Here is a 26,396-nt window from a genome sequence, read left to right on the forward strand (position 1 = left end):
GGACGTGCTGACATTGGAGAAGGTACAGAGAAGATTCACTAGAATGATTCTGGGAATGAGAGGGTTAACATATGAGGAACGTTTGTTCGCTCTTGGACTGTATTCCTTGGAGTTTAGAAGAATGAGGGGGGACCTCATAGAAACATTTTGAGTGTTGAAAGGCATGGACAGAGTGGATGTGGCAAAGTTGTTTCCCATGATGGGGGAGTCTAGTACGAGAGGGTATGACTTAAGGATTGAAGGGCGCCCATTCAGAACAGAAATGTGAAGAAATTTTTTTAGTCAGAGGGTGGTGAATCTATGGAATTTGTTGCCACGGGCAGCAGTGGAGGCCAAGTCATTGGGTGTATTTAAGGCAGAGATTGATAGGTATCTGAGTAGCCAGGGCATCAAAGGTTATGGTGAGAAGACGGGGGAGTGGGACTAAATAGGATAAAATGGATCAGCTCATGATAAAATGGTGGAGCAGACTCGATGGGCCGAATGGCCGGCTTCTGCTCCTTTGTCTTATGGTCTTGTGGTAAATAAAACTGGGCTAGTCAGGCACAGTTAGCCAGTCGTGCCATTGACTGAGCCGCAGCTGATAGAGGAATAAGGGCTGATGGGAGAAGAGCACGTGAGCCTACCTCTGAGTTTTGACACACACAAAATGCTCAGCAGGCCAGGCAGCATCCACAGAAAACAGTCGATGTTTTGGGCCGAGAAGCTTCATCGGGACTGGAAAAATAGATGAGAAGTGTGGGGGCGGGGTGGAGGAAGAAATACTAAGTGGTAGGTGATAGATGAAAGTGAAGAGCTGGGAAGTGGGTTGGTGAAGAGATAAAGGGCTGGAGAAGGGGGAATCCGATAGGAGAGGACAGAAGGCCATGGAAGAAAGGGGAGGGGAGGTGATGGGCAGGTAAGGAGATGAGGTGAGAGAGGGAAACAGGGATGCTGAGGGGGGGAGGGGCAATTACCGGAAGTTCGAGAAATTAATGTTCATGCCATTGTTTTAAGTGTTTCAGCTACACGTAGAAAATCCAAAGTCTATGTCAGAAAGTTTTGGTACTGTGGGGAGAGAAATATTTCAAGTCAGGAACCTTTCATGCTGAGCACCTCCTGTATTTGTTTCTGAGTTCAAACATGTATAGTTTATTGATCCAGTTTTCTTAATTTAGGTTATTTTGTTGTGGTTAAATTGGCTAGTGTACATCTCTAATTAGTCGGTGTCGATATTTCAGAGAGGCACAGATGCTGATTTCATTAACTGTATGTGTTCTGCTATTTCTGCAAGGTCCTCTCCTACGTCCGAGCATCAATGCCCAGCCTCCGAAGTTTGGAGCAAGTCTACCCTCTGGAACTTTGTGACCTTACATTCATGGGCCATTTCCGTTGAAAAACAGATGGAAAAATCAGTGTTTCTGAACCTGCGTTGTTTGGATGAGCCCAAGCAAGCAAAGATCACAGCGCCTGACAGACGGTGGATGCCAGCTTTGGAAACCAATACACCAGGGCTAAATAATGGATGTTGGGAAGATCGATATACACCAGAGGCATCATTGCTTGAACAACATTTACAGAGATTTGTCTTGTGATTTTCAATGTAGAGGGGTGGGGCCTTGTATGAATCTCACTAACCTAGCTTATTTTAGATACTTCTTGTGAAGAGTTCTGTGGCCTAACTGAGTAAATACGGTGGCAGTGATTAGAGGTCACATGGGTAGGTAATGGATATTCATCTTCCCAGGGGGTTTTGCCTTTTTCTCCTTGTTAGAGAAATAAAACAAAGAAACCTGTGAAATTCTTGCCCTTATATAAATTTCTCAAACTTCCAATAATTGTCCTCCCCTCACCTTCACCATTCCCGTTTCCCTCTCCCTCTCTCTCCTTATCTCCTTACCTGCCCTCTGGTGCTCCTCCCCTTTCTTCCATGGTCTTCTGCCCTCTCCTGTCAGATTCCCCCTTCTCCAGTCCTGTATCTCTTTCACCAATCAACTTCCCAGCTCTCTACTTCAACCCCTCCGCCTCTCCTGGTTTCACTGATCACCTATCACCTTGTACTTCCTCCCATTCCCCCACCTTCTTTCACTGACTTATCATTTTTTTCCCCTGTCCCAATGAAGACTGGCTCAAAATGTCAACTGTTTAGTCACTTCCACAGATGCTGTCTGCCTGCTGGATTCCTCTAGCATTTTGTGTGTGTTGCTCAGATTTCCAGCATCTGCAGATTTTCTTGTGTTTGAAAATTGTTGTCCTCCTGAGTTTAATGTGATTAACTTACTCTACAAATAACATCTAATTTCTCTTTTGTAATAAATCTCAATTATTGTTATAATTAAAGGGGAATCAAAGGAGTTCTGTTTTGCTATATTTCCAAATGTATTCCAGGTAAAGCCTCAATTGATGCTGTGTACCTTGCTTATTCTCTTGGACTGCTTTAGCCATGGATTACAGACACGTTGGAGCTAGCTTGGGGGTTCAGCTTCCACTCCAGAGAAATGGACACAGAATCAGGTTTAATATTACTGGCATATGTCGTGAAATTTTTCTTTGCAGTAGCAGTACAGTGCAATAAAATTATGAATTACAGTAAGTATATATTTTAAATAGTTAAATTAAATTAGTAGTGCAAAAATAAAAATTAAAAAGAGGTGAGGTAGTGTTCATGGGTTCAACGTCCATTCATAAACCAGACGGCAGAGGGGAAGAAGCTGTTCCTGAATCACTGAGTGTGTGCCTTCAGGCTTCTGTACCTCCTACCTGATGGTAACAGTGAGAAGAGGGCATGTCCTAAGGGTCCTTAATGTTGGACGCCACCTTTTTGAGGCAATGCTCCTTGAAGATGTCCTGGATATTACAGAGGCTAGTGCCCATGATGGAGCTGAATAATTTTACATCTCTCTGCAGCTTACTTCGATCCTGTGCAGTAGCCTCCCTGCACCCCCCCCCCACCCAATACCAGACGGTGACACAGCCCGTCAGAATGCTCTCCATGGTACATCTGTAGAAGTTTTTGAGTGTTTTAGGTGACAAACCAAATCTCCTCAAATTCCTAATGAAATATAGCTGCTGTCTTGCCGCCTTTATAGCTGCATCCATATATTAGGTCCAAAATAGATCCTCAGAGATATTGACACCCAGGAACTTGAAATTGCTCACTCTCTCCACTAGTTTGCTGCTCCAGTGTAGCTTTGAGGGAATGCTACACTGGGGAGTGAGAGGTGTGGTTAGAGGTGAGGAGAATGTGGGAGAAGGATAAAATGGGTTCGGAAGGTCAATGCAAACTGAGTGGGACCAACTGTGTTCATGCCATAACTCATCTATCTCCCTCTCCCTGCCCAGGTGATGCAAAGGATTCTACAACATGACTCCAAGAAAGAGAAATATTCTCCTGGTGACTTGGTTATCATCATTCAAGCAGCCATGCTGAAACAGATAATGCCGTTATTCTGCCAGTATGGGTTGTGGAATCTGCACCCACTGACTGCCTTATCAGTGGCTACGTTTCCTCAGTAGGATACCAATGTAAGTTTCTCCACCTCCACTTGACTTTGGTTTGTACTATATTAAACATGAACAGCATATTTCCTTTATAGAATGAAAGATTGCAAACCTTTCTTGGGATAATTTCAGGAAAGAGAAGTCTGGAGAACATGCACCATTCCTCATAGAAGGAAATAACAAATTTCCCATCATATAAGATTGTGATTATAAACCAGATTCTGATCAGTTCAAGTTCAAGTTTATTGTTGTTTCAACTGTACATATGTAAACAGCCAAACAAAACATTTCTCTGCACCAAGGTACACAACACTGTACATATAACTCACACACAACACATGAGCTAATATTACCACAAGTAAATTAACAAATAATAAAATATATTCCAGAGGATTGACATTTAGCATAAGGTGCATTTACAACACAAGTTAAAAATTAAAAAGTATAACAATACTGATGCTTCATACATGATGAGACCTGGGTGATGGCTGGGAGTTCAGTAATATCACAGCCTGGAGGAAGAAGCTGTTTCCTATCCTAACAGTGCTTGTTCTAATGCTACAGTACCTCCTGCCTGATGGTAGGGAGTCAAAGAGACTGTTGGATGGGTGGGAGGGATCATTGACAACTTTAATGGCACTAAGTATGCAGTGCTTCTGATAAATATCCGGCTGGGTGGAAGAGAGTCCCTGATAATCCTCTCAGCAGTCCTCACAATCCTTTGTAAGATCTTATGGTCAGTTGCCTTGTAATTCCTGATACCAGACGGTGATGTAGTTGGTCAGGACACTCTCAATGGTGCTCCTGTAAAAATTGGTTAGAATGCAGGGGGGGGGGAGCCTCACTTATCTCAATCTCCTTTCTTAACTGAAGAGGTGGTATTGAGGGATCAGGTGAGATTATCCATTTATGTACACTCTCAGGAACTTGGTGCTCCTAATTCTCTCCATGGAGGAGCCATTTATGTGCAGTGAGGAGTGGTCGGCCTGCGCCTTCCTAATCTCCACAATCATCTCTTTAGTCTTGTCCACGTTGAGACTCAAGTTGCTGTCCATGCATCATTCTACCAGCCACTCTACACTGTCTCATCATAGTTGTTGATGAAGCCAACCACTGTTGTGGAATCAGCGAACTTAATGACTCATTTTGAGCTGGATCTAGCAGTACTGTCAGACCAGTCCAGAGTATTGAGAAGAGTAATGAATAGTTCACAATAACTGTACAAATATATCACAAAAACAAATCTGTGCAATGATTCATTCTTCCCTCTCATCAACACTCCACAGGAATGGGAAAAAGAAGGGAGCAGCTAAGGTAAATGCTGATCACTTGGAAGCTAAGCAATAAAACATCATTCTGGGGAATAAGGAATTGGCAGAGGATTAAAGAGTTATATCATCTCAGCCAAAGACACCAAAAATGGCAGTAAGCATGGGGCAAATGGGTCTCAGGAGCTATGATATAAAAAGCAACAGACACAAAATGTTGGAGGTACTCAGCCGGCCAGGCAGCATCTATGGAGGGGAATAAACGGTCAACATTTCGGGCTGAGACCCTTCATCAGGACCAGAAAGGAAGGGGGAAGATGCTAGAATAAGAAGGTGGGGGAGGGAAAGGGGTACAACTTGGCAGGTGACAGGTGAAACCAGGTGAGGGGGGAAGTGGGTAGGCAGGTGGGGGAGGGAGATGAAGTGAGAAACTAGGAGGTAATAGGTGGAAGAGGTAAAGGGCTGAAAAAGAAGGAATCTGATAGGAGAGAAGAGTGGACCATGGGAGAAAGTGAAGTGGAGGGACACCAGGGGGAGGCAATGGGCAGGTGAGAAGAGAAGGGGTAAGAGGAGGGCCAGAGTGGAGAATGGAAAAAGAAAGAAGGTAGAGGGGAGGAGAAATTACCAGCTGTCAGAATTTATGGATTCCTCTCCATAGATGCTGTCTGGCCTGCTGAGTTCCTCTAGCATTATGTATGCATTGCTTTTCATTACCAGCATCTGCAGATTTTTTCTTCTGTTTATAAGAATATCACCAGAGAAAGATTACCATGTAAACTGAGGCCCAGCAGAATATACCCTACAATTCTCAGACAGGAAGCTGAGAGATAGTTGGATCCACTGCTTGCCATCTCCCAACCTTGTGGATTCTGTAAAGAGACAACCAGACTGGAAAACAATCAAAGCAATGGCTTGTTGGATCAGGAGATGATGTTGTCCTGAAGGTTCTTCAGGAGTCAAGAATGAGGTACAGATCTTATGGTTACAGCTATTTTATGAGATGTCCATCGTCGTACAAGTCAGCTTGTGCCGGCAAGTGAGGCAAGTAAAACAGTTACAAAGGAACGTGTCTTCATGCTCTCTCTTTGCATTGCAAACTGGTGTAACTGGTTAGATAAGGAAACCAGTGAAAAGGTATTGGCTGAGCACCAGTTTTACAAAGGAACTACAGAAGTATAGAACCAAATCTACTGCAAGTTGCTAAAGGTTTACAAACAGATGATTATACAAACATATAAGCAACAAAGTAGCTGAAATGACAGATGGAAATCCAGAGCAACACACAAAAATTACTGGAGGAACTTGGCGGGTCAGGCAGAATCTATGGGAATGGAGTAGTTGATGTTTGGGCTGAGACCCTTCATCAAAACTGGAAAGGAATGGGGGTAAAGCCAGAATAAAAAGGTGGGTGGGGGGGGGGGGAGTACAAATCTGGACCAGAATCGAACAGATTTTTAGATTAAAAAACAAAGAGGGAGAGGGAAACAAATTTAGGAAATTTGTATCATGATTACTATGACTGTCTTATATGAGGTAAAATTTCTTATTTTCTAACAGCAATACAGTGCAAAGACAAGAAACTATGGGCCAGTTAGCTTAACATCACTGGTTGGCCCAAGAGTCAGGAGAATACCTGGAAAAGCAGAAGACAGAGTCAACATGGTTTTGTGAAAAGGAAAATAGTGTTGAAGTTTGTTACTTTTGAAGATAGATCTGGATAGATAGAAGGGAGGTGCTTAATGTATTTGATAAGGTGCATCATGAAAGCTCTCAGCACAAGATAAAGACCTCGTGGGATCAAACATAGAGGATTTGTTAGCAGACACAAAAAACAAAGAATAGACACCAGAACATTTTCACATTAGCAGGCTGCGAATAGCTACGCCTAAGGGAACAGGGCTGGGGATTTGACTGTTTACATTAGTGCTATTTTAATGATCTAGATGACCGGGTTAAGGTAAAGTCTGGTCATAGTAAAAAAGAATGGGAAAGTGAACTGATTAGCTTGATTTGTCACGTCTACATTGAAACATCAAAACACACAATGAAATATGTCATTTGCACAACAAGCAACAGTCCAAGGATTGTGCTAGGGGCAACCTGCAACTGTCACCATGCTTCCAGCGCCAATGTGGCCTGCCCACAATTTACTATCACTAACCCGTACGCAACGTTCCCTCTAATTTTTTTTTACAGCTGCATGGGCCCACCATTGCTCTGAGCAGGAAATTTTTACACAGCCTGAAAACTGCACAGCACTTTGAATGTTTTTTTTGTAATATGCATATGGCAAATATTTAGAATGAAAACTGAAACTGAATCGAAACATACTTTAGATTTTATTTATTAATTGAAGGGTATAATGAAATGCAGTACAACAAAGAAAATCTTTCACATTTGGTAAACTTAGATGGTGTTGGTGTTCAGCAGGCCAGCAGTTTATTAACAATGAGCCTCTAACTTCCATTCTGTGTTTACTATTACAATTTGTAACAGTGTTGTAACTTGAAACACTAACAATGTAAATATGTTGAAGCTCTAAAATACTCCAAAGCAAAGGTTGTGGTTCTATTATTTAGAAAATGTATGGATTTTATTCATTAACACATAATTACAGGGTATTTCACAATTACATTAACATAGATTTAAAATTATATTAACATAATTTCAAATTTATATTAATATCATATAAAGAAAATTCTAGTTGCATGGCAACAAAGGCTATGGGTGTGGAAGCATTTCAGTTTCTGTACCCACACATCTTAGAAGGAACAGTGATCTGTGCATCTTTGGAACATGGGAGGTAACCAGAGCACCCAGAGGAGGAGGAGGAGGAGGCGGCAGAGGTTTTGAACCAGGGTAAGTGAATGGACCCACATAGTCAGAGAACAATACAGCAGAGATACGAGTCCTTCAGGTCAAAAACTCCATGCCGACCTTGGTGCCCACCCAGTTAATCCCAATTTCCTGCATTCGACCCATACCTCTCGAGCCCTGTCCTTCCATATATCTAAGTGCTTTTTCAATAATATTATTGTACCCTCCTCAACTACCTTATCTAGCAACTCATTCCATACATTCACCACCCTCTGTGTGAAAAATTTCCCCTCCAGTCCCTTTTAAATCTTTCCCTTCTCACCCTAAATCTATACTCCCTGACTATTACCATCCACTTTTATCTATACCTCTCATAACTTTAAACATTTTATATAGTTGCCCATTGCTCTTATACATTTGAAGGAATAGACTTATCCTCGCCAACCTTTCCCTATAACTCAAGTCCTCTAGTCTTCACAACATCCGCATCAATTTTTTTCTGCACTCTTTTGAGTATGGCCACATCTTTCCTGTAACTGGGTGACCTACTCATCTCCTCATTAAGTGGAGACACAAGAGATTGCAGATTGCATCTTTCCTGTAACTAAGTGACCAAAACTGGGTGACCTACTCATCTCCTCATTAAGTGGACACACAAGAGATTGCAGATTGCACCTTTCCTGTAACAAGGTGACCAACACTGGATGAGCTACTCATCTTCTCATTAAGTGGAGACACAAGAGATTGCAGATTGCATCTTTCCTGTAACTAAGTGACCAAAACTGAATGACCTACTCATCTCCTCATTAAGTGGAGACACAAGAGATTGTAGATGTAGGAACCTGGAGCATAAAATAAACTGCTGGAGGATCTCAGCAGGTCAAACAGCATTTGTGGAGGCAGAGGGATGGTCAGTGTTTCAGGCCAAGTCCCTGCATCAAGACTGAGAGTGTAGAGGAGAGATCATCAGCAAAAGAGGAAAGGTTGAGGTGGAGCTGGTAGGTGATCAATGGAATAGAGTCAGGCTCTCATAGAGTTATACAGTATAGAAACAAGATCTTTGGCCCAATTTAACCATGCTTACTAAAATGTCTATTTGAGCTAGTCACATTTGCCTGCATTTGGTCTGTATCTCTTTTGCTCTTTGATAAATTAGGTGAGGTGGGGGATGATGGGCAGATGAAGCCAGATGGAAAGGGTTGGGGGAGTAATTTATATATAGAGGCTGATGGGTGATAGGTGAAAACATGCAAGAGAAAAAGTAAGAAATGGATTTGGTTGGATGGAGTCAGGTGGTTGTACAGGCAAGTGGAAGTGATCAGTTAAGGAAGGGGTGATGGACAGGTTGAACCATAGCCTAGGAAGAATAGACCAAGGGAAAAGAAACCCAAGAGGAGCAGTGCATGGGTGATGGGCAGATGGAACTGGGGGGGGGGGAGGGTAACAGATATAGGTAAGGTAGGGTGGGGACTGGAAAAGTCTAAGTGTGTGCACAGATGCAATGAAAATATTGCCTGCAGTAACACCACAGGCATATAGCACATTCTTAAGAAGAAAAAAGATAAATTAAACATAAATTATGCACAATTTTTAGAAGAAAGAACACAATTAGAACAAAACTAATGATCAGTAGTCATACTGTTGCTAAACTCTAGTGATTCAGGTTGTATTGGTGGGTTCAAGAACCAAATAGTTGAATGACAGTAGTTATTCTTGAACCTGATGGTGTAGGACTTCAAGCTTCTGTACCTCCTGCCCGATGCTAGTCCTGAGAAGATGATATGGCCTGGATGGTAGGGATTCTTGATAAAGGATGTCGACTTCTTTGGGCGTCGCCACCCGTAGATAGTACCAGTGGTGGCGAGAGATGTGCCCGTGATGTATGGGGCAGAGTCCATTACTCTGCAATTTCTTATTGTACATTCCCGTGCATTGGAACTGCCGTACCGCATCTTGATGCAAGCAGGACACTTTGAATTGCACATCTGTAGAAGTTTGTTAGAATGTCAGCTGATAAGCCGAACCTCCTGAGAAAGAAATGTCACTGATATGCTTTCCTTGTGATCGCATCTCCGAATGATCTCTGAACGGCGCTGGCTCACACCCAGACTTTCTGTTCGCGTGTCAGCCACACAGAGATTGTGAGCTATCCGTTCAATCAGCTTCAGGCCAAGCCGGGACATCGTCCCAGAATCTCAGCACCGCCAGCAACCCCACTCGCGGGCGAGGGGATGGAGAAGGAAGCTGAGAGGACAGAGGAAGAAGAAGGGAGGGAGGGAGTGGGGGCGGCGTGGGAGGAGTGGGGATGGAGGGAGGGAAGGGGAGGAGGGATTGGAGTGGGTGGGAGGGAGGTAGGATCGGGGAGGGGGAAGGAGGAGAGGAAGCAGAGGTATGGGGAGCAGCCAGTGTGCTGTAAATCCGGTGCGGAGGTGGGAACAATGACCCTGGAATATGTCATGCATTTATTTTCGTTTAAACGTTTCGTTTGACTGTTAGTTTTACTTTCTTCATTTGATGTAACTGGTTTGACATTCTCTTATTTCGCAGCAGTTTCCATTAACCTGCTGACCCGAGCGCTTTCAATGGTCTCCGCTGTGTCCCGTTTACTTTGTCCGGGGCGGTCAGTGGGGAGGGAGTTCACACGCCGCCGCTGTCAACTGTGGCTCACTCTCTGAAGAAGTGACTAATCACCTCCGAGGGACCGGGCGCGTCCGGCGCAGGTGGAAGGGGTCCCGGTGAAGACAGGCTCCGATCGGTGGAATTGCGGAGATGGCCGCCCGCTGCTTTGGGCTCCTGCTGTGCTGTGCTGTGCTCGGCTCTGCCCGTGCCCTGGTGAGTAGCGAATCCAACGACTGATGTTACCAGCAGATCAACACTTCTGCATCCTCCCTGCCAGCGGTTGGGCAGAGGTGGGAATAGGGTATCTGTGCCAGACGGGGCAGGTTGTGCCCCCAAGGATAGTGATGCACTGGCGCTTGGCAGGAGGATAGCTTCTCAGTCAGCCCTCTTGGGCTTGGTTTTATCGAGGAGGGCGCTCAGATTTTAGTTTTATGGCTTCCGATTGTGAGAATCCCCTTGGATGTGGTGAACATCTGGATTGGCAAGTGTCAGGACGGTGACTGGACTGACGCCATATCCCGGTGTTTGAGGAAAGATTAGTAATTGGTCCTCTTGGAAATTATTCTTAAAATTGAAACGATCCCAGCACCAAATGTCAAAGTTAACAAATAGTAAGAAGTATTAATCAACATAACCCAATCTTCCAAGTTGGTTGGAAGACCCAAAGTCAACAAAGTTATGAAATCGCGGAAGGATGGAAGGAGTCCAATCAGCCCATCAAATCCGTACTGTCTCTGTGATGTGCATTCCAGTTGGTCTCAATACGTCACACTACTCTACCCTTATCTCTGTAAACAGGGAGAACAACCTCGGCATCTCCAGAGCATTCGCACAACTAAAGAGCCTCATCTCTGGGATCCACTGCACTCTTCCCTAAAGTCCACTGCGGAGAACAGGGCAGTCCTCCTGCTGTGACCATTCTATGAACTTCACAGTGATGTCCTTGCTCCTCTCGCTTTATTTTAAAAGACTGCAGACTTTTGAATCACCCATCCCTGTTCCAGGGGCCAGTTTTAACATCTTTTCACAAACAATTCAATCTGACAGTCCAACCATTTCTGCATTACGCCCTACAACCAGAGGCAAGAGTGGGAATACCATCATGGTAGTTAGATAAATTGTTTAAATAAATTAAATAAAATATGGGAGTTCATTGTTAAAAAGTTAGTACAATCACCATGGAACTACCAGATTGTTGTAAAAACCCATTTTGTTCATATGCCCTCTAGGAAGGAAATGTGCCTTCCTTGCCAGTTCTGCTCGATACCAGAGTCCAGACACACCAATGCTCTCCTTGGTCTTGGGAATCAGGAATGGTCAATCCACCCTGCCTTGCCGGTGACATTCCAATTCCATGAAGGCAATGAGTACAGATTTCTGTTTATTGATTTTAAATAGCTTAAATTGTAAATACAAATACAAATCTTTTCCTCATTATGCAGTTCAACACATCAAACATTTATTAACTAGATCCTAGAAATATAATGGTAATTCTAATTATGGTGGACCATTTAATTTGAATTTTAATTTAGACTTCTGTAACCTTCTACTTTATCTCACATTTGGAGCCTGTGTGTTTGTCCTATTCTATTTGTTTAATTAATTTGTATTTCAAGAAGTCAGTTTCTGTGTAGAACAGTCAAAGCTTTGAACAAAAAGTTTCATCAGTGGCCATGCAGTATCACAAAGCATGATTTCACCACTGCAGGTACAAGATGACTATATCAGCCTGGTTGAGACACTGCATCTTGATCTTCATTTTTGTGCACCACTAATTTATTGGTCCTGTCCTACTTTATACCCTGGCTCACATTTTCTCACTCAATTTATTCATTCCTTTATCACACCATTGTGTTCAGGAGTCGTGCAAAAACTTTACCATTTGATAAATATTAGATCTGGTTCTGCATGACCCTTGTAAAATCATTTGTAAAATATTGGATGTTTAGTTACCTTCAACAGAACTATGTCCTCTGCCTAGCTTCAAGCTGTACTAGTTTGTTGGTGTGACAGGTCTCTTCATTGATCAATAACTTTAGCCATCCAATGCTGACCACTGGACTGTGTGCAAGATCTGTGATCCCTTAATCTGCCTTTCTATCATGAATATTATTCACAATACTTTCCGTCCCTCAGTTTCATTTTCATCAAACTGGCTTGGCAACAATCTAAAAACATTTCTTGAAATCTTACCTCACAGTGATTATGGTGATATTTTTAAAAATATTTTGTGTACAATATCAAGAACTGTTCCAGTTCTTGAACAGTAACTTGTATTAGGAAATTCTTTTATTGGAACAACACTCCGTCTACCAGAAGAAGCAGGATCTCCCAGTGGCACCCATTTTAATTCCACTTCCCATTCCCATTTTGATATGTCTATCCACGGTCTCCTCTACTGCTGTGATGAGGCCACACTCCGGTTGGAAGAACAACACCTCATATTCCATCTGGGTAGCCTCCAACCTGATGGCATGAGCATCGACTTCTCTAATTTCTGCTAATGCTTACCCCTTCACCAATCCCCAGCCCCTTTTCCCTCTCTCACCTTTAACTCCTTGCCTGCCCATCACCTCCTTCTGGTGCTTCTCCTCCCCTTTTCTTTCTTCTATGGCCTTCTGTCCTCTCCTGTTTGATTCCCCCTTCTCCAGCCCTTTATCCCTTTCACACATCAACTTCCCAGCTCTTTACTTCACCCCTCCCCCCTCCAAGTTTCACCTATCACATTGTGTTTCTACTTCCCTCCCCCACCCTTTTAGATCTACTCATTTTTTTTCTCCAGTCCTGCTGAAGGGTCTTGGCCTGAAACGTCAATTGTACTCTTCTTTTCCATTGATGCTGCCTGGCCTGCTGAGTTTCTACACCAATTTGTGTGTGTTGCTTTGATTTCCAGCATCTGCAGATTTTCTCTTGTTTCTGTTTTTTTTGGTCTGGTTTCAGACAAAAGAGTCCACAGTTGTTCATGACCATTGTTTCTCCTGACTGCCCACTGCTCGCCTTGTGTCTCACCTCCCAGCCCCCAGAAACCTGTCCTGGATTCTGAGACAGGACATAAAATGAGGTAAAACCAAGTCTTCCATGAGCACATCACCTTGGGGTATCCACACCCATATCTTTTACTTTTATGATAAGGTGACCCTGCTCAACCTGCTTTGCTACAGTTCCTATAAATTTCATCTCTATGAAACTATAGGAAATTCCAGGCTGGTCCCTGAAAACTCTAAATGGAACCATCTAGATTCACTAAGTTTCTGATTTCCTTGTCACTACTGGGAACAGAGTTATTAATATAATACAATTCATATAAATTAATTAATGATATTAAATCAGAATGATGTCAGACATTTGAGTTTACCAATCCTAGGTAAATTTACGTTCTTTACAGAGTTGCTACTTAGTGAGTACATAGAGATAATCCTGCATAGGAACAAAGTCTGTTCAGGTGTGAAAGTAGCAAAGCAAATTCATTGGGAAAAGGATCTGAACAATTTTCAATCCTGAGAGAAGTGACCTCAAACAAATTAAATAACATTTTCACAGATTCAACATATCCTTCAACTTCTTTCACCAGGGAAAAAGACCTTGGCAATTGTGGTGATGACTTACAGCAGATTGAAAGGCTTGAGCATATGGGCATTAAGAAAGATGATGTGCTGGAGATTTTGGAAAGCATCAAGTTGGATAAGTCATCGGGACAAGACAAAATGTACCCCAGGTTACTGTGGGAAGTGAGAGAGGAGATTGCTGAGCCTCTGGAAATGATCTTTGCATCATCAATAGGGACAGGAGAAGTACTGGAGGCCTGGAGGGTGGCAAATGTTGTTCCCTTGTTCAAGAAAGGGAGTAGAGATAACCCAGGAAATTATAGACCAGTGAGTCTTACTTCAGTGGTGGACAAGTTGTGGAGAAGATCCTGAGAGGCAGGATTTATGAGCATTTGGAGAGACATAATCTGATTAAGGATAATCAGCATGGCTTTGTCAAGGGCAGGTTGTGCCTTACGACCCTGATTGAATTTTTTGAGGATGTAAAAAAACACATTGCTGAAGGTAGAGCAGTGGATGTAGTGTATATGGATTTCACCAAGGCATTTGATAAGGTACCCCATGCAAGGCTCCTTCAGAAAGTAAGGAGGCATGGGACCCAAGGGGAAATTGCTTTGTGGATCCAGAACTGGCTTGCCCATGGAAGGCAAAGAGTGGTTGTAGATGAGTCATATTCTGCATGGAGGTCAGTGACCAGTGGTGTGCCTCAGGGATCTATTCTGGGACACCTTCTTTTTGTGATTTGTATAAATGACCTGGATGAGGAAGTGGAGGGATGGGTTAGTAAATTTGCTGATGGCACAAAGGTTGGGGGTATTGTGGATAGTGTGGAGGGCTGTCAGAGGTTACAGCGGGACATCAATAGGATGCAGAACTGGGCTGAGAAGTGGCATGTGGAGTTCAACCCAGATAAGTGTGAGGTGGTTCATTCTGGTAGGTCAAATATGATGGCAGAATACAGTATTAATGGTAAGACTCTTGGCAGCATGGAGGATCAGAGGGATCTTGGGGTCCGAGTCCATAGGAAACTCAAAGCTGCTGCGCAGGTTGACAGTGTTGTTAAGAAGGTGCATGGTGTGTTGGCCTTCATCAACCATGGGATTGAGCTCAAGAGCTGTGAGGTTGTCGTTGTCATGGCTATCCCTTGAGGTCAAAAATGATGGTCTTTGTTCTGTTGATCTACCTATGGGCTCTCAAGTGGCTTATGAGTCCAATCTTGGCTTTGAAAGTTCTTCCACATTCAGGACAGGTAGTTCCAGATGGCAGATCGGGCTTTGGTTGTTGCTGCCTCTCATTCCATTTTCTTCTCTTTTCTTCTAATTCTGCACATCTGTTGGCTTCAAAAATTGCTGTTCCTTCTCAGATGATAAGCCCACAGAGCAAAGACACCTGTGCATATATTTGTTTAACGTGTACTTGATGTTGCCCTCCAAGAAACACAAGATACTTCACAAATCAACCAACTGGTTCCAATAACATGGTAACCATGACAATTGGAGCTGATGGATTTGTTGCAGCCTTCATCCGTCTTCACAGCCATTGAGTTCAAAGTAACTTCGTCCGCCTGTTCCACCGTTGAGGTCTTGGTTGGATTGTTCTTTGTCAGGGACCTCACCCTCGACCTTACCGCCATGAGTGACCCTACCAGGAGCATAGCTCCAGACAGGATCGCTCTCAGGATCACAAGACCACACAAGCTTCTCCACCATGACAAGGTGACAATCCACGGAGAAGTACAGCTATATAAGACCTTGGTCAGACTCCACTTGGAGTACTGTGCTCAGTTCTGGTCACCTCACTACAGGAAGGATGTGGATACTATAGAGAGAGTGCAGAGGAGATTTACAAGGATGTTGTCTGGATTGGGGAGCATGCCTTATGAGAATAGGTTGAGGGAACTTGGCCTTTTCTCTTTGGAGCAGTGGAGGATGAGGGGTGACCTGATAGAGGTGTATAAGATGATGAGGGATATTGATCGTGTGGATAGCCAGAGGCTTTTTCCCAGGGCTGAAATGGCTAACATGAGGGGGCATAGTTTTAAGGTGCTTAGAAATAGGTACTGAGGAAATGTCAGGGGTAAGTTTTTCACACAGAGAGTGGTGGGTGTGTGGAATGCACTGTCAGTGGTGGTGGTGATGGAAGCGGATACAATGGGGTCTTTTAAGAGCCTCTTAGATAGGTACATGGAGCTTAGAAAAATAGGCTATGTGTTGGGGAAATTCTAGGTAGTCTCTAGAGTAGGTTACATGGTTGGCACAACATTGTGGTCCAAAGGGCCTGTAATGTGCTGTAAATTTCTATGTTCTATGTTCTTTCTGTATTATCTACTTAAACTGCTTTGCAATCAATGTTCTCACCTCAAACACTACATATGGTAACAAGCTCTACGTTCTTAGCTCCCTTGGAGAAAAGATATTTCTGCATAATTCTGTACTCGGATAATAAGGGGACTGTCTTCAATCCTAATTTTGGTCTCTCTTATTGTGGAGATATTTTCTTCAAGTTAGCTTACCAAAAACTTCCTCGATTAGATCGTGTCCCTGCTTTCTCCTTTCCAAAGAAAAATATCTATGCTAATCAGTATTTCCAGATATATCCACCTTCTCAATTGAAGTATCATTTTTTGATTTTGTACACATACCCCAGTGTTTCTATATTCTTATGTTATGAGTTCAAAACCCTAAGTCAGCTAAAGTTCAGCATGTTTAAACCTAACTTTGCTGCTTTTTAACCCAGACTTTCTAACCTGAACCCAGTGCTAGCTTTTACGGCAGAGTTAACCTGTGTCATCACTGGTCATCATGCAGTTGTAGAATGGGCCAGCACAGAGGCAGCTATCTTCTCCCAAGTTACCCTCTCCAAGCCTCTCCCTCAAATACTTCATGATTTAAAATATTGTTTCTTTTTATAGTACTGAAACACATCTCATAGCTAGTCAATTACTCAAGGTCTTTTCACATTCAAAAGGGAAAGGAACTCAAGTCTCCAAACCACACATTTACATCGAGTCACACATGCATCAGATTACATGCTTGCATCTCTTGGCCATTGAATGCACAATGATACCAGATGTCTCCAAGGTTCTCCTCAGCATTACATACTGTACTTCACGTTCCTTTCCTCAACCAGCACCTAAACAACTCTAACAATACTGAATACTCATATAACAAAGATCAGAACACTTGTAACATTCAAACATGCTAAAGTTTAGGGGAAAGAATGTACATGTTGACAAGTCCCAGCAAATTTCAAAAACTGCAGTCATGCAAAACAATAATTGCAACCAGAAGTCATGGTACATATTGGTACCAACAACATAGGTAGGAAAAGCGTCGAGGTCCTGAAGAGAGATAAGGAGAGCTAGGTAGGAAGCTGAAAAGCACAACCTCCAAGGTATTAGTCTCTGGATTGCTGCCTGTGACACGCACCAGTGAGGGTAAGAATAGGATGATTTGGCAGATGAATGCCTGGCTGAGCAACTGGTGCAGGGGGCAAGGCTTCAGATTTCAAGATCATTGGGATCTCTTCTGGTGAAGTTATGACCTGCACAAAAAGGAGTTTTCAGGATTAAATTCATTTTGCCATTACCCTGGCCAATTTTCTGGTTGATCAATGTTACAATGTAGTCTTAAACAATCCTCCTCACTGTCAACAATACCGCCAATTTTTTTAATGTCATCTGAAAATTTACTGAGCATGCCTCCTACATTCACATCAGAGCCAGTAATATATATAAAACAAGGTGGAAGACACAGGCATCCAATCAAAAAAGCAACCCTCTGCGATCACCCTCTGTCTCCCACTACCAAATGAATTTTGGGTCTAATCGGTCAATTTACCTTTAATCCCATGGGCTCTAACCTCTTGGATTAGCTTTCCAGCTGGGACCTTGTCAAAGGTCCATGTAGACCACCTGCACTGCATTTTCTCTGTATCTGTTACACTTTATTCTGCATTCTGTTATTGTTTTACCTTATGCCGCTACAATGGACTGTGTAATGAATTGATCTTTATGTGTAATGGGTAATCACTTTCAAGGGCCCAAGAAGTTTATAGCTAACCTCAGCTCTCTAGCACAGCAGCATGGCCTTTCCAAAGGGTCAGATTTGCCTACAACAAAGTTAAACTTCTAACAAATATTCCTTGCTCAGGATTCTGTTCTAAACAAGAACCAGTCTTCAATTCTTAGTGTAAATTACAAACAATAACCTGTCTGAAGTTAAAAGGACAGCTTTGCAAAAAAAAGAAGCACTATCAGCACAGGCTGCTGGCCCATAGTGGGTAGTTCAAGAGATTTGGTTTACAAAGTGAAGTGGGAATGAGACATTGTGGTCTGCATAAACTAAATGTAAGACAATGGTGTTATGTTAATTGCTCTACACCAAATCAGGTAACTACAGCTAAGTTATTTGCATCATTGTGATAGAGATCAAGGAAGGTCCAGATCTACTTTGTCACTTAGCACATCAATCATGCCCGCAGGTATGATCAATCAATAGCTGGGATATTTGTGTACAGGGAGAGTTAGCCCTCACAGTATTAAATTTGGGTGTCTGGGATCTCTGTCCCCAGAAGCTTTTTCACATCTGTGTGAATTACTTTGTCGCAGCAAAGGTTATCTGAGAAACATTATGTGCTAATAATGTCAACTAGTAGCAAAACAGTATAAATATTAGAAACATGTGGATTGTCAGGAATGAGAAGGAGAATGACAGAAAGAAGAACTAGAACTCATTCCTCATTCTTCTGGTTTTGTGACAGATAGCTTGTTTGTCTGCAATTTGTTGGTATATTCTTCTAGTTCATAAGAATTGTACCTGTGTTTGGAAATCCTTTGTAGTTTATAAATCTTTTGTAATTTGAAAATATTTTATGAATCAGAAATTGTCTGAGTGTTAAATGTGTGTTAAGCACTATTTGTCTAAATTTAAACATGTGTCATTAAAAGTAAAATACACTGTGTTTAAACTACTTTGTTAGCTGGGAGTATCTCCTCCTTGGTGGGGGGGGGAGGGGGTCACCACTCGAATAGTGGGTATTGGCAGTTAGACCTCACCACAAAGACTAGACAGGGAAGTAAACTACTCTTTGAAGAGTAGGTTGCCACAATATAATACGTTTATACAGTATACAGATACCTATATCAGATATGGCTTAAAATATCCTTTCGAGTTTAGGACAACACACACAAAATGCTGGGAGAACTCAGCAGGTCAGGCAGCTTCTAAGGAAATGAATAAACAGTTGACATCTCAGGCCGAAACCCTCATCAGAACTGGAAAGGAAGAGGGAAGATATCAAAATAAGGTCGTGGGGAGCAGAAAGAGGACATGCTAGAATGTGATAGGTAAAGCCAGGTGGGTGGGGGATGAAATAAGAAGCTGGGAGGGGATGGGTGGAAAAGGCAAAGAGCTGGCGAAGAAGCAATCTCATAGGCGAGGAGGGAGGATTCTGAGAGAAAGGAAAGGAGGGGCACCAGGGGGATGTAAGAGGCAGGTGAGAAGAGTTAAGTGGCCAGAGTGGGGAATTAAAGCAGAGGGAAAGGGGAGGGAGAAAACTATCGGAAATTGGTGAATGCAATGTTCATGCCATCAAGTTGGAGGCTACCTAGTCAGAATATAGAACATAGAACATAGAATAGTACAGCACAGTACAGGCCCTTCGGCCCACAATGTTGTGCCGACCCTCAAACCCTGCCTCCCATATAAGCCCCCACCTTAAATTCCTCCATATACCTGTCTAGTAATCTCTTAAACTTCACTAGTGTATCTGCCTCCGCCACTGACTCAGGCAGTGCATTCCACGCACCAACCACTCTCGGAGTCAAAAACCTTCCTCTAATATCCCCCTTGAACTTCCCACCCCTTACCTTAAAGCCATGTCTTCTTGTATTGAGCAGTGGTGCCCTGGGGAAGAGGCGCTGGCTATCCACTCTATCTATTCCTCTTATTATCTTGTACACCTCTATCATGTCTCCTCACATCCTCCTTCTCTCCAAAGAGTAAAGCCCTAGCTCCCTTAATCTCTGATCATAATGCATACATTCTAAACCAGGCAGCATCCTGGTAAATCTCCTCTGTACCCTTTCCAATGCTTCCACATCCTTCCTATAGTGAGGCGACCAGAACTGGACACAGTACTCCAAGTGTGGCCTAACCAGAGTTTTATAGAGCTGCATCATTACATCGCGACTCTTAAACTCTATCCCTCGACTTATGAAAGCTAACACCCCATAAGCTTTCTTAACTACCCTATCCACCTGTGAGGCAACTTTCAGGGATCTGTGGACATGTACCCCAAGATCCCTCTGCTCCTCCACACTACCAAGTATCCTACCATTTACTTTGTACTCTGCCTTGGAGTTTGCCCTTCCAAAGTGTACCACCTCACACTTCTCTGGGTTGAACTCCATCTGCCACTTCTCAGCCCACTTCTGCATTCTATCAATATGAGTTCTTGCTCCTCCAGCCTGAGGGTGGCCTCATCATGGCAAAAGAGGCAGCCATGGACCGACACATCTGAACATGAATGGGAATTGGAATTAAAATGGCCGGCCACAGGAAAATCCCATTTTTTGCAGATGGAGCAGAGGTGCTTGAAAAAACGGTCCCCAACCTACATTGGATCTCACCAATGTAGAGGAGGCTGCATTGGGAAGTACCAGACACAATAGATGCCCCCAAGGGATTCACAGTTGCCTCACCTGGAAGGACTGTTTGGGGCCCTGAATGGAGGTGAGAGAGGAGATGAATGGGCAAGTGTAGCACTTTGGCCGCTTGATTGAATAAGTTCCGGGAGGGAGATTAGTGGGGAGGGATGAATGGACAAGGGAATCATGGAAGGAGTAATCCCTATGGAAAGCAGAGAGTTAGGGGGGTGGTAAAGATTGTTTAGGACTTTGCAAACAGTGAACCCAAAATTATCACATATGAACAGGATTCAAGTATAGCTTTTTCCTGTACCTTGTGACACTAATAAACCAATTCCAACTCACCATGCTACCCTCATCAATATATTAAGTTTCCTTTTCAAAAAACTTCATTAAATTATTCAGATTTGATCTTCCACCTACAACCCCCAATTAAGCCCTGACTTTCTAAGTGTAGATAGATACTGTACATCATTTTTTCTAATAATTTCCCTTAATAACCTCAGTTATCTCTGTTCTCTTCTAGAATAAAACAATCATTTGGCATCTTACCTACACATAGTGAAGATTTAACTATCTCCTTACAGCCCAGTGGCCTCCTCCTTTGCTCTCCCGAAGCAGCCTGGAATACATCTCACCAGGCCCTAGGGATTTATCCACCACTATGCTCACCAATACATCCAATGCATCTTCTTTTTAATTTAATGTCCTCTTGGATTTCACTGTCCCAACTGAAATCTCCCAACTTTGCTCTCTTCTTTCTGGGCACTTGCAGCTGAGAAGTTCCTCTCGAGCCCTGAAGTGCTGCCCTCAACTTCAGTGCTTCAGCCTTACATATACTTAGTATAATTAAACAACAGTGTGGAGGTGGTCAGGGTGCTCTTTCTCAATTGATGACTGCCTCCCTCAACTACAATCCCATTTTTCCATGTGTATTAGTCTTGCACCATGCCCTAACATCAGCTCAGTCCATTGGTTTGAGGACTCCAGTTGATGGAGAGTCTCCGATTCCTACCACCTGTTTTGAGAAGAACTACTGCTCGGTCTTAAATCTGAACTATGTCAATCTCATTTTGTGCTCGTTTTTCTTGATTTCTCCCCCCAGGGAAAGTTGTTTCTCCATGATCCTCTCCTATGGAGAGATACAGCATGGCGAAGGCTCTTTCTTCAACCCTCCAAGTCTGTGGTGACCATCAATCACCTAACTACACCAATCCTACATTAATCCTCTTATCAACTTTCAATTCTGTTCTATGTTCTAATTTCTCCCCAGATTCTATCCCTCACCAGCACAGAAGGGGCAATTAATCGACTGACCCATGCATCTTTGGGATGTGGAGAAAATCCACACAGTCACGGGGAGAACATGATTGAGCCTGATAGTTGTGAGGCAGGGGCCCTAGCAGCTGCACTCTGCCATCCATAAATCTCTCTATGTTTAAACATTTTGTCACGTCACCTCTCAATTTTCCGAATTCACTTGTACAAACCAAGTTACTACAACCTTTATTTTGTTGCCCTTTAGGCTTGCAGTTGTAGAGGTGACTCTCTATAGTGGTATATTAGACCAAAGCTCCACATGTCCTTTCCTAAGTGTAAAGTATCCTGAACAATCTGCTGACACTGCAGTCACACTGAATATTTAATAAAAATGTCATCCACCAGATGTTAGTCTCTTCACACCCCTCTTTATTTTATGTAGCTGCCTTGATGCTTTTGCTTGTTACGTGTTACTGATTGTTACTCATCGTTTAGCTTGTCAGTTTAATATGAAGAAATGTTACAGGCTTGTGTAAGCTGCATACAATGCATACACAGAGTGCACTAGCCATAAATTTGCCACTTATCAAATGAATCAGACTGCTACTGGAGAAATAGGAGCAATCATGTGTTTCTTTATACTTATCTCAGCAGCACCTTAATACTAGAACTCATGTGCATTTGGATCAGTCCAAGACCTTGGATGAGTTAATATCACTGTCACCTTAATCTCACCAACTGCACTGCCAAATCCTGACAGTCATCAGATAGAACAAAGTAAAGAAGAGGGCTCTTTGGCTCATGATATCTGTGCTGACTGTGATGCTAGATTAACTAAACCTATCTGCCTACACATGATCCATATCTCTACATTCCTCACTTGTTCATGTAACTGTCAAAAAACCTTTTTAATTGGACCTGCCTCCACCATTTCCCCTGGCAGCTGATTATATGTACTTACCACTCTCCATGTAACAAAACTTACCCAACACATGCCCCTTAGGCTTTTCCCCTCTTCCCATGCTCTCCAGTATTTGACATTCCCATCCTGGGAAAAAGACTTTGATTATCAACCCCATCTCTATCTCTCACAATTTTATAAATCTCTATTAGATCTCCCCCCAGCTTGAGACTCTCAGGGTAAACTACCCAAGTTTGTCAACCTCTCCTTATAGCTAACGCAGCATCCCGGTGAAACTCTTCTGCATCCTCTTCAAAGCCTCCACCATCCTTCCTGTAATGGACTGACCAGAACTGAACACAATATTCTAAATGTGGCTAATCAAACATGATTTTGTGACTAATTCTCAATATCCAACCAATGAAGGCAAGCATGCTGTACACCCCTTTACCATGCTATCCATTTATGTTGCTACTTTCATGGAACAGTGGACTTGCACCCCAAAATCCCTCAGTGCTTTCAAGAGCCCCATTATTTACTATATACTTTCCACTTATATTTGACCTCTCAAAGTCCATCACTTCACACTTGCTTGAATTAAACTCCATTTGTTATTTCTCCACCCATCTCTGCAACTGATTTATATCCTGCTGAACCTTTTGAGGATCTTCTTCACTGTCCACAACTCCACCAATTTTTTATGTCTGCCTGACCTGCATTGTTCCTCCAGTGTTTTGTGTGTGCTGAGGCAAAATATTACAAGTCCATTCTCGTGCAAATGATCAAAGTGATCATACTGTTGCTAAACTGTACTGGTGATTAGGGTTTGCCGGTTGAGTCAAGAACCAAATGGTTGAAGGGAAGTAGCTGTTCCTGAACCTGATGGTGTGGGACTTCAGACTTCTGAAGCTCCTGCCCAATGGCAATTGTGAACAGAAACTTGAAAAATAAAATGTGCCATGGGGGGGGGGAGAGAGGGAAAGAGGGGGAGGGGGAGGGGAAGAGAGGGGGAGGGGGAAGAGAGGGAGGGGGAAGGGCAGGAAGAGGGGGAAAGAGGGGAGGGGAAGAGGGGGAGGGGGAGGGAAGCAGAGAGTGGGAATAAAAGGAGCCATTTCTGTTTGGCTGCCAGTGACTAGTGGTGTTCCACAGGGGTCTGTGTTGAGACCGGTTCTTTTTACACTATATGTCAATGATTTGGATGATGGAATTGAGAACTTTGTTGCAAAGGTTGCAGATGATATGAAGATAAGTGGAGGAGCAGGTAGGTTTGAGGAAGTAGAGAGGCTACAGAAGGATTGAGACAGATTAGGGAAATGGGCAAAGAAATGGCAGGTGGAATACAATGTTGGGAAGTATATAGTTATACACTTTGGTAGAAGAAATGAAAGGGTTGACTATTTTCTAAATGGACAGAAAATACAAGAACTGAGGCACAAAGTGATTTAGGAGTCCTTGTGTAGGATTCCCTAGAGGCTAATTTGCAGGTTGAGTCTGTGGTGAGGAAAGCAAATGCAATGTTATCAATCATTTCGAGAGGACTAGAATATAAAAGCAAGGATGTAATGTTGAGACTTTATAAAGCACTGGTGAGGCCTCACTTGGAGTATTGTGAGCAGGTTTGGGCCCCTTATCTTAGAAAGGATGTGCTGAAACTGGAGAGGGTTCAAAGGAGGTTCACCAAAATTATTCCAGGATTGAATGGCTTGCCATATGAAGAAAGTCTGATGGCTCTGGGCTTGTATTCACTAGAATTCAGAAGAATGAGGAGGACCTCATTGAAACCTAGTGAATGGTGGAAGGCCTTGATAGAGTGGATGTGGGGAGGATGTTTCTTATGCTGAGAGAGTCTAAGACCAGAGGACACAGCCTCAGAATAGAAAGGTGTCCTTTTAGAACAGTGATGAGGACAAATTTCTTTAGACAGAGAGTGGTCAATCTGTGGGAATTCTTCGCCACAGGCAGCTGTGGAGGCCAAGTCTTCATGTATATTTAAGGCAGAGGTTGATAGATTCTTGATTGGTCAGGGTATGAAGGGATATGGGGAAGACAGGAGACTGGGGCTGGGAGGAAAATTGGATGGCAGATCATGATGAAATGGCAGAACAGACTCGATGGGCCAAATGCCCTAATTCTGCTCCTATATCATATGATCTTATGGCTTAACACTGCAAACTAACATTATAAATGTTGGCAACACTCAGTAGATGAGGCAGTATCTGTGCAGAGAGAAACCCAGTTAATGATTCAGGTTGTTGAATCTTTCACTGGTGGTGAAGTAAAACTGGGTTTGTACCATTCAAGTGGAATGTCCGATACCCAACTCCCACTATGAACTTGCTTCAGAATGTTTCTGTTCTGTCTGAGACCTGTTGTGCATTTTCAATATCCCCATGGCCATTGGACCAAGCCGGCAGATCTCCTTCTTATCACGTATTTGGGTCCTTTGTGTAGCTGATGAGTTTTGGACCCTAAACTGAATTTAAACTAAATTACCCTATCCCTTATATTCAAACCCTGCCAGGGTTCTGCTAGTAGGTGCACTTCTGCCTGAATTAAATGTGTTACAGCTCCAGCCCAGAGACAGATGCAAGAATTCACTCCAAATTACTATTCCAGTAACACCACAACTATGCTGTGTCATGTGCTACAGATATCCCTCAGGATTAAATAGGTGTGCATTGATCACAGTAAGGTGTTATGTACAAAAGCAGCGACAGGCAGCTAAATCAGTTGGCAGACAACACTGCCTGTGTTCAGATCTATTCATTCCCACTCCTCAGTCCATATTGATGGGCAGCCTTCTGAGTTTAACTAGACTGTGAAATATCTGCCTGCATAGTTCACAGCTAAGTTTTGTTTGGTGAGGAACTGTTACACGGCTGAAAGTGAATGGTGCAGACTGGAGCATGGGGAAGAGTCACAGCGCTTGCTGACCCAGTCATTGTCAGACATGTGCTGTGTGCTCCATCCCCAGCTGGTGCCTGGGCTCCTTTGTTTGTCTGTGGGTTTCTCTCACTCATGTTACTTCTAGAATTATCTCTGCAGCAAATGTGGGAAATCCTGAAGGAAGGTTGAGTCACAGCGTGGAATTTTAACCTGCCTTGGGAATGTTGATAAAATAATTATAAAAAGCAAATAGGTTTAATTGTTGAGAGCATCGGTGATGCTGAGGCCAGAGAATAAACCGATTCAACAGTCTCCTCTCTCCTGTTTGTGAGCCTCTTTTTTTAATTAAATCAGCAGAATGCGTGAGACGGGTAGCTGTAGATCAGTGTCTGCGATCACAGTCTGAGAGATATTGCATGCGTGTGTGTGTGTGTGCGTGCATGCATGTTAATGTGTGCATGTGTGTATGCACATACAGGAGTGTGAGCATGCACAAGTGTGAGTGTGCACATGTATATGAGTGTGTTTATATGACTGTGAGTGTGTGAATGATTATCAGAATGATTAGGAGATCTAGGAACTTCTTGGTTGGAAACTCCACTCTGAATAAATGGAAAGGAAACTGCTTTACAGGTTATTGAAGATTGAGGTCCAATAAGAAGCCAATAACATAAAGAACAGGTTTTGGGTAGAAAAAGTTCAGGAGGTACAGCAGCTCACCGACAGCCATAGCATATGCAGATTCTTCAGCACAGTCAAGACCATCTCCAGCTCAAACATCCTAGCCCCCTTGTCTATGAGAACACAAAACAGGGATGAACTTACAGAGGAGAGGGAAGTAGTTAGTGACTATTGAAAGGAAGATATCCACCAAGATCTTGTCCTTGAGACTTTCTAGTCAAGTCTCTACACCTCCACAGGCCAAAAATGAGCCAAGAAAGCCACAGGTCAACTGAAAGGCAAGGGTTCTG

General features: G+C 43.1%; 1 protein-coding gene across 1 annotated transcript in view; it reads left to right on the plus strand.

Annotated features, from left to right (window-relative positions):
* The first annotated feature begins 10,334 nt into the window (after positions 1-10,334).
* LOC134340487 (parathyroid hormone/parathyroid hormone-related peptide receptor-like) overlaps positions 10,335-26,396 on the plus strand; it is a 59,443-nt gene continuing 43,381 nt past the window's right edge. The window contains exon 1 of the mRNA XM_063037798.1: positions 10,335-10,397. Coding sequence (XP_062893868.1) covers positions 10,335-10,397 — 63 coding nt within the window. The remainder of the gene's footprint in view (positions 10,398-26,396) is intronic.

The sequence above is a fragment of the Mobula hypostoma genome, chromosome X1 (assembly GCF_963921235.1).
Source record: "Mobula hypostoma chromosome X1, sMobHyp1.1, whole genome shotgun sequence".
In the NCBI taxonomy this organism is placed as follows: Eukaryota; Metazoa; Chordata; class Chondrichthyes; order Myliobatiformes; family Myliobatidae; genus Mobula; species Mobula hypostoma.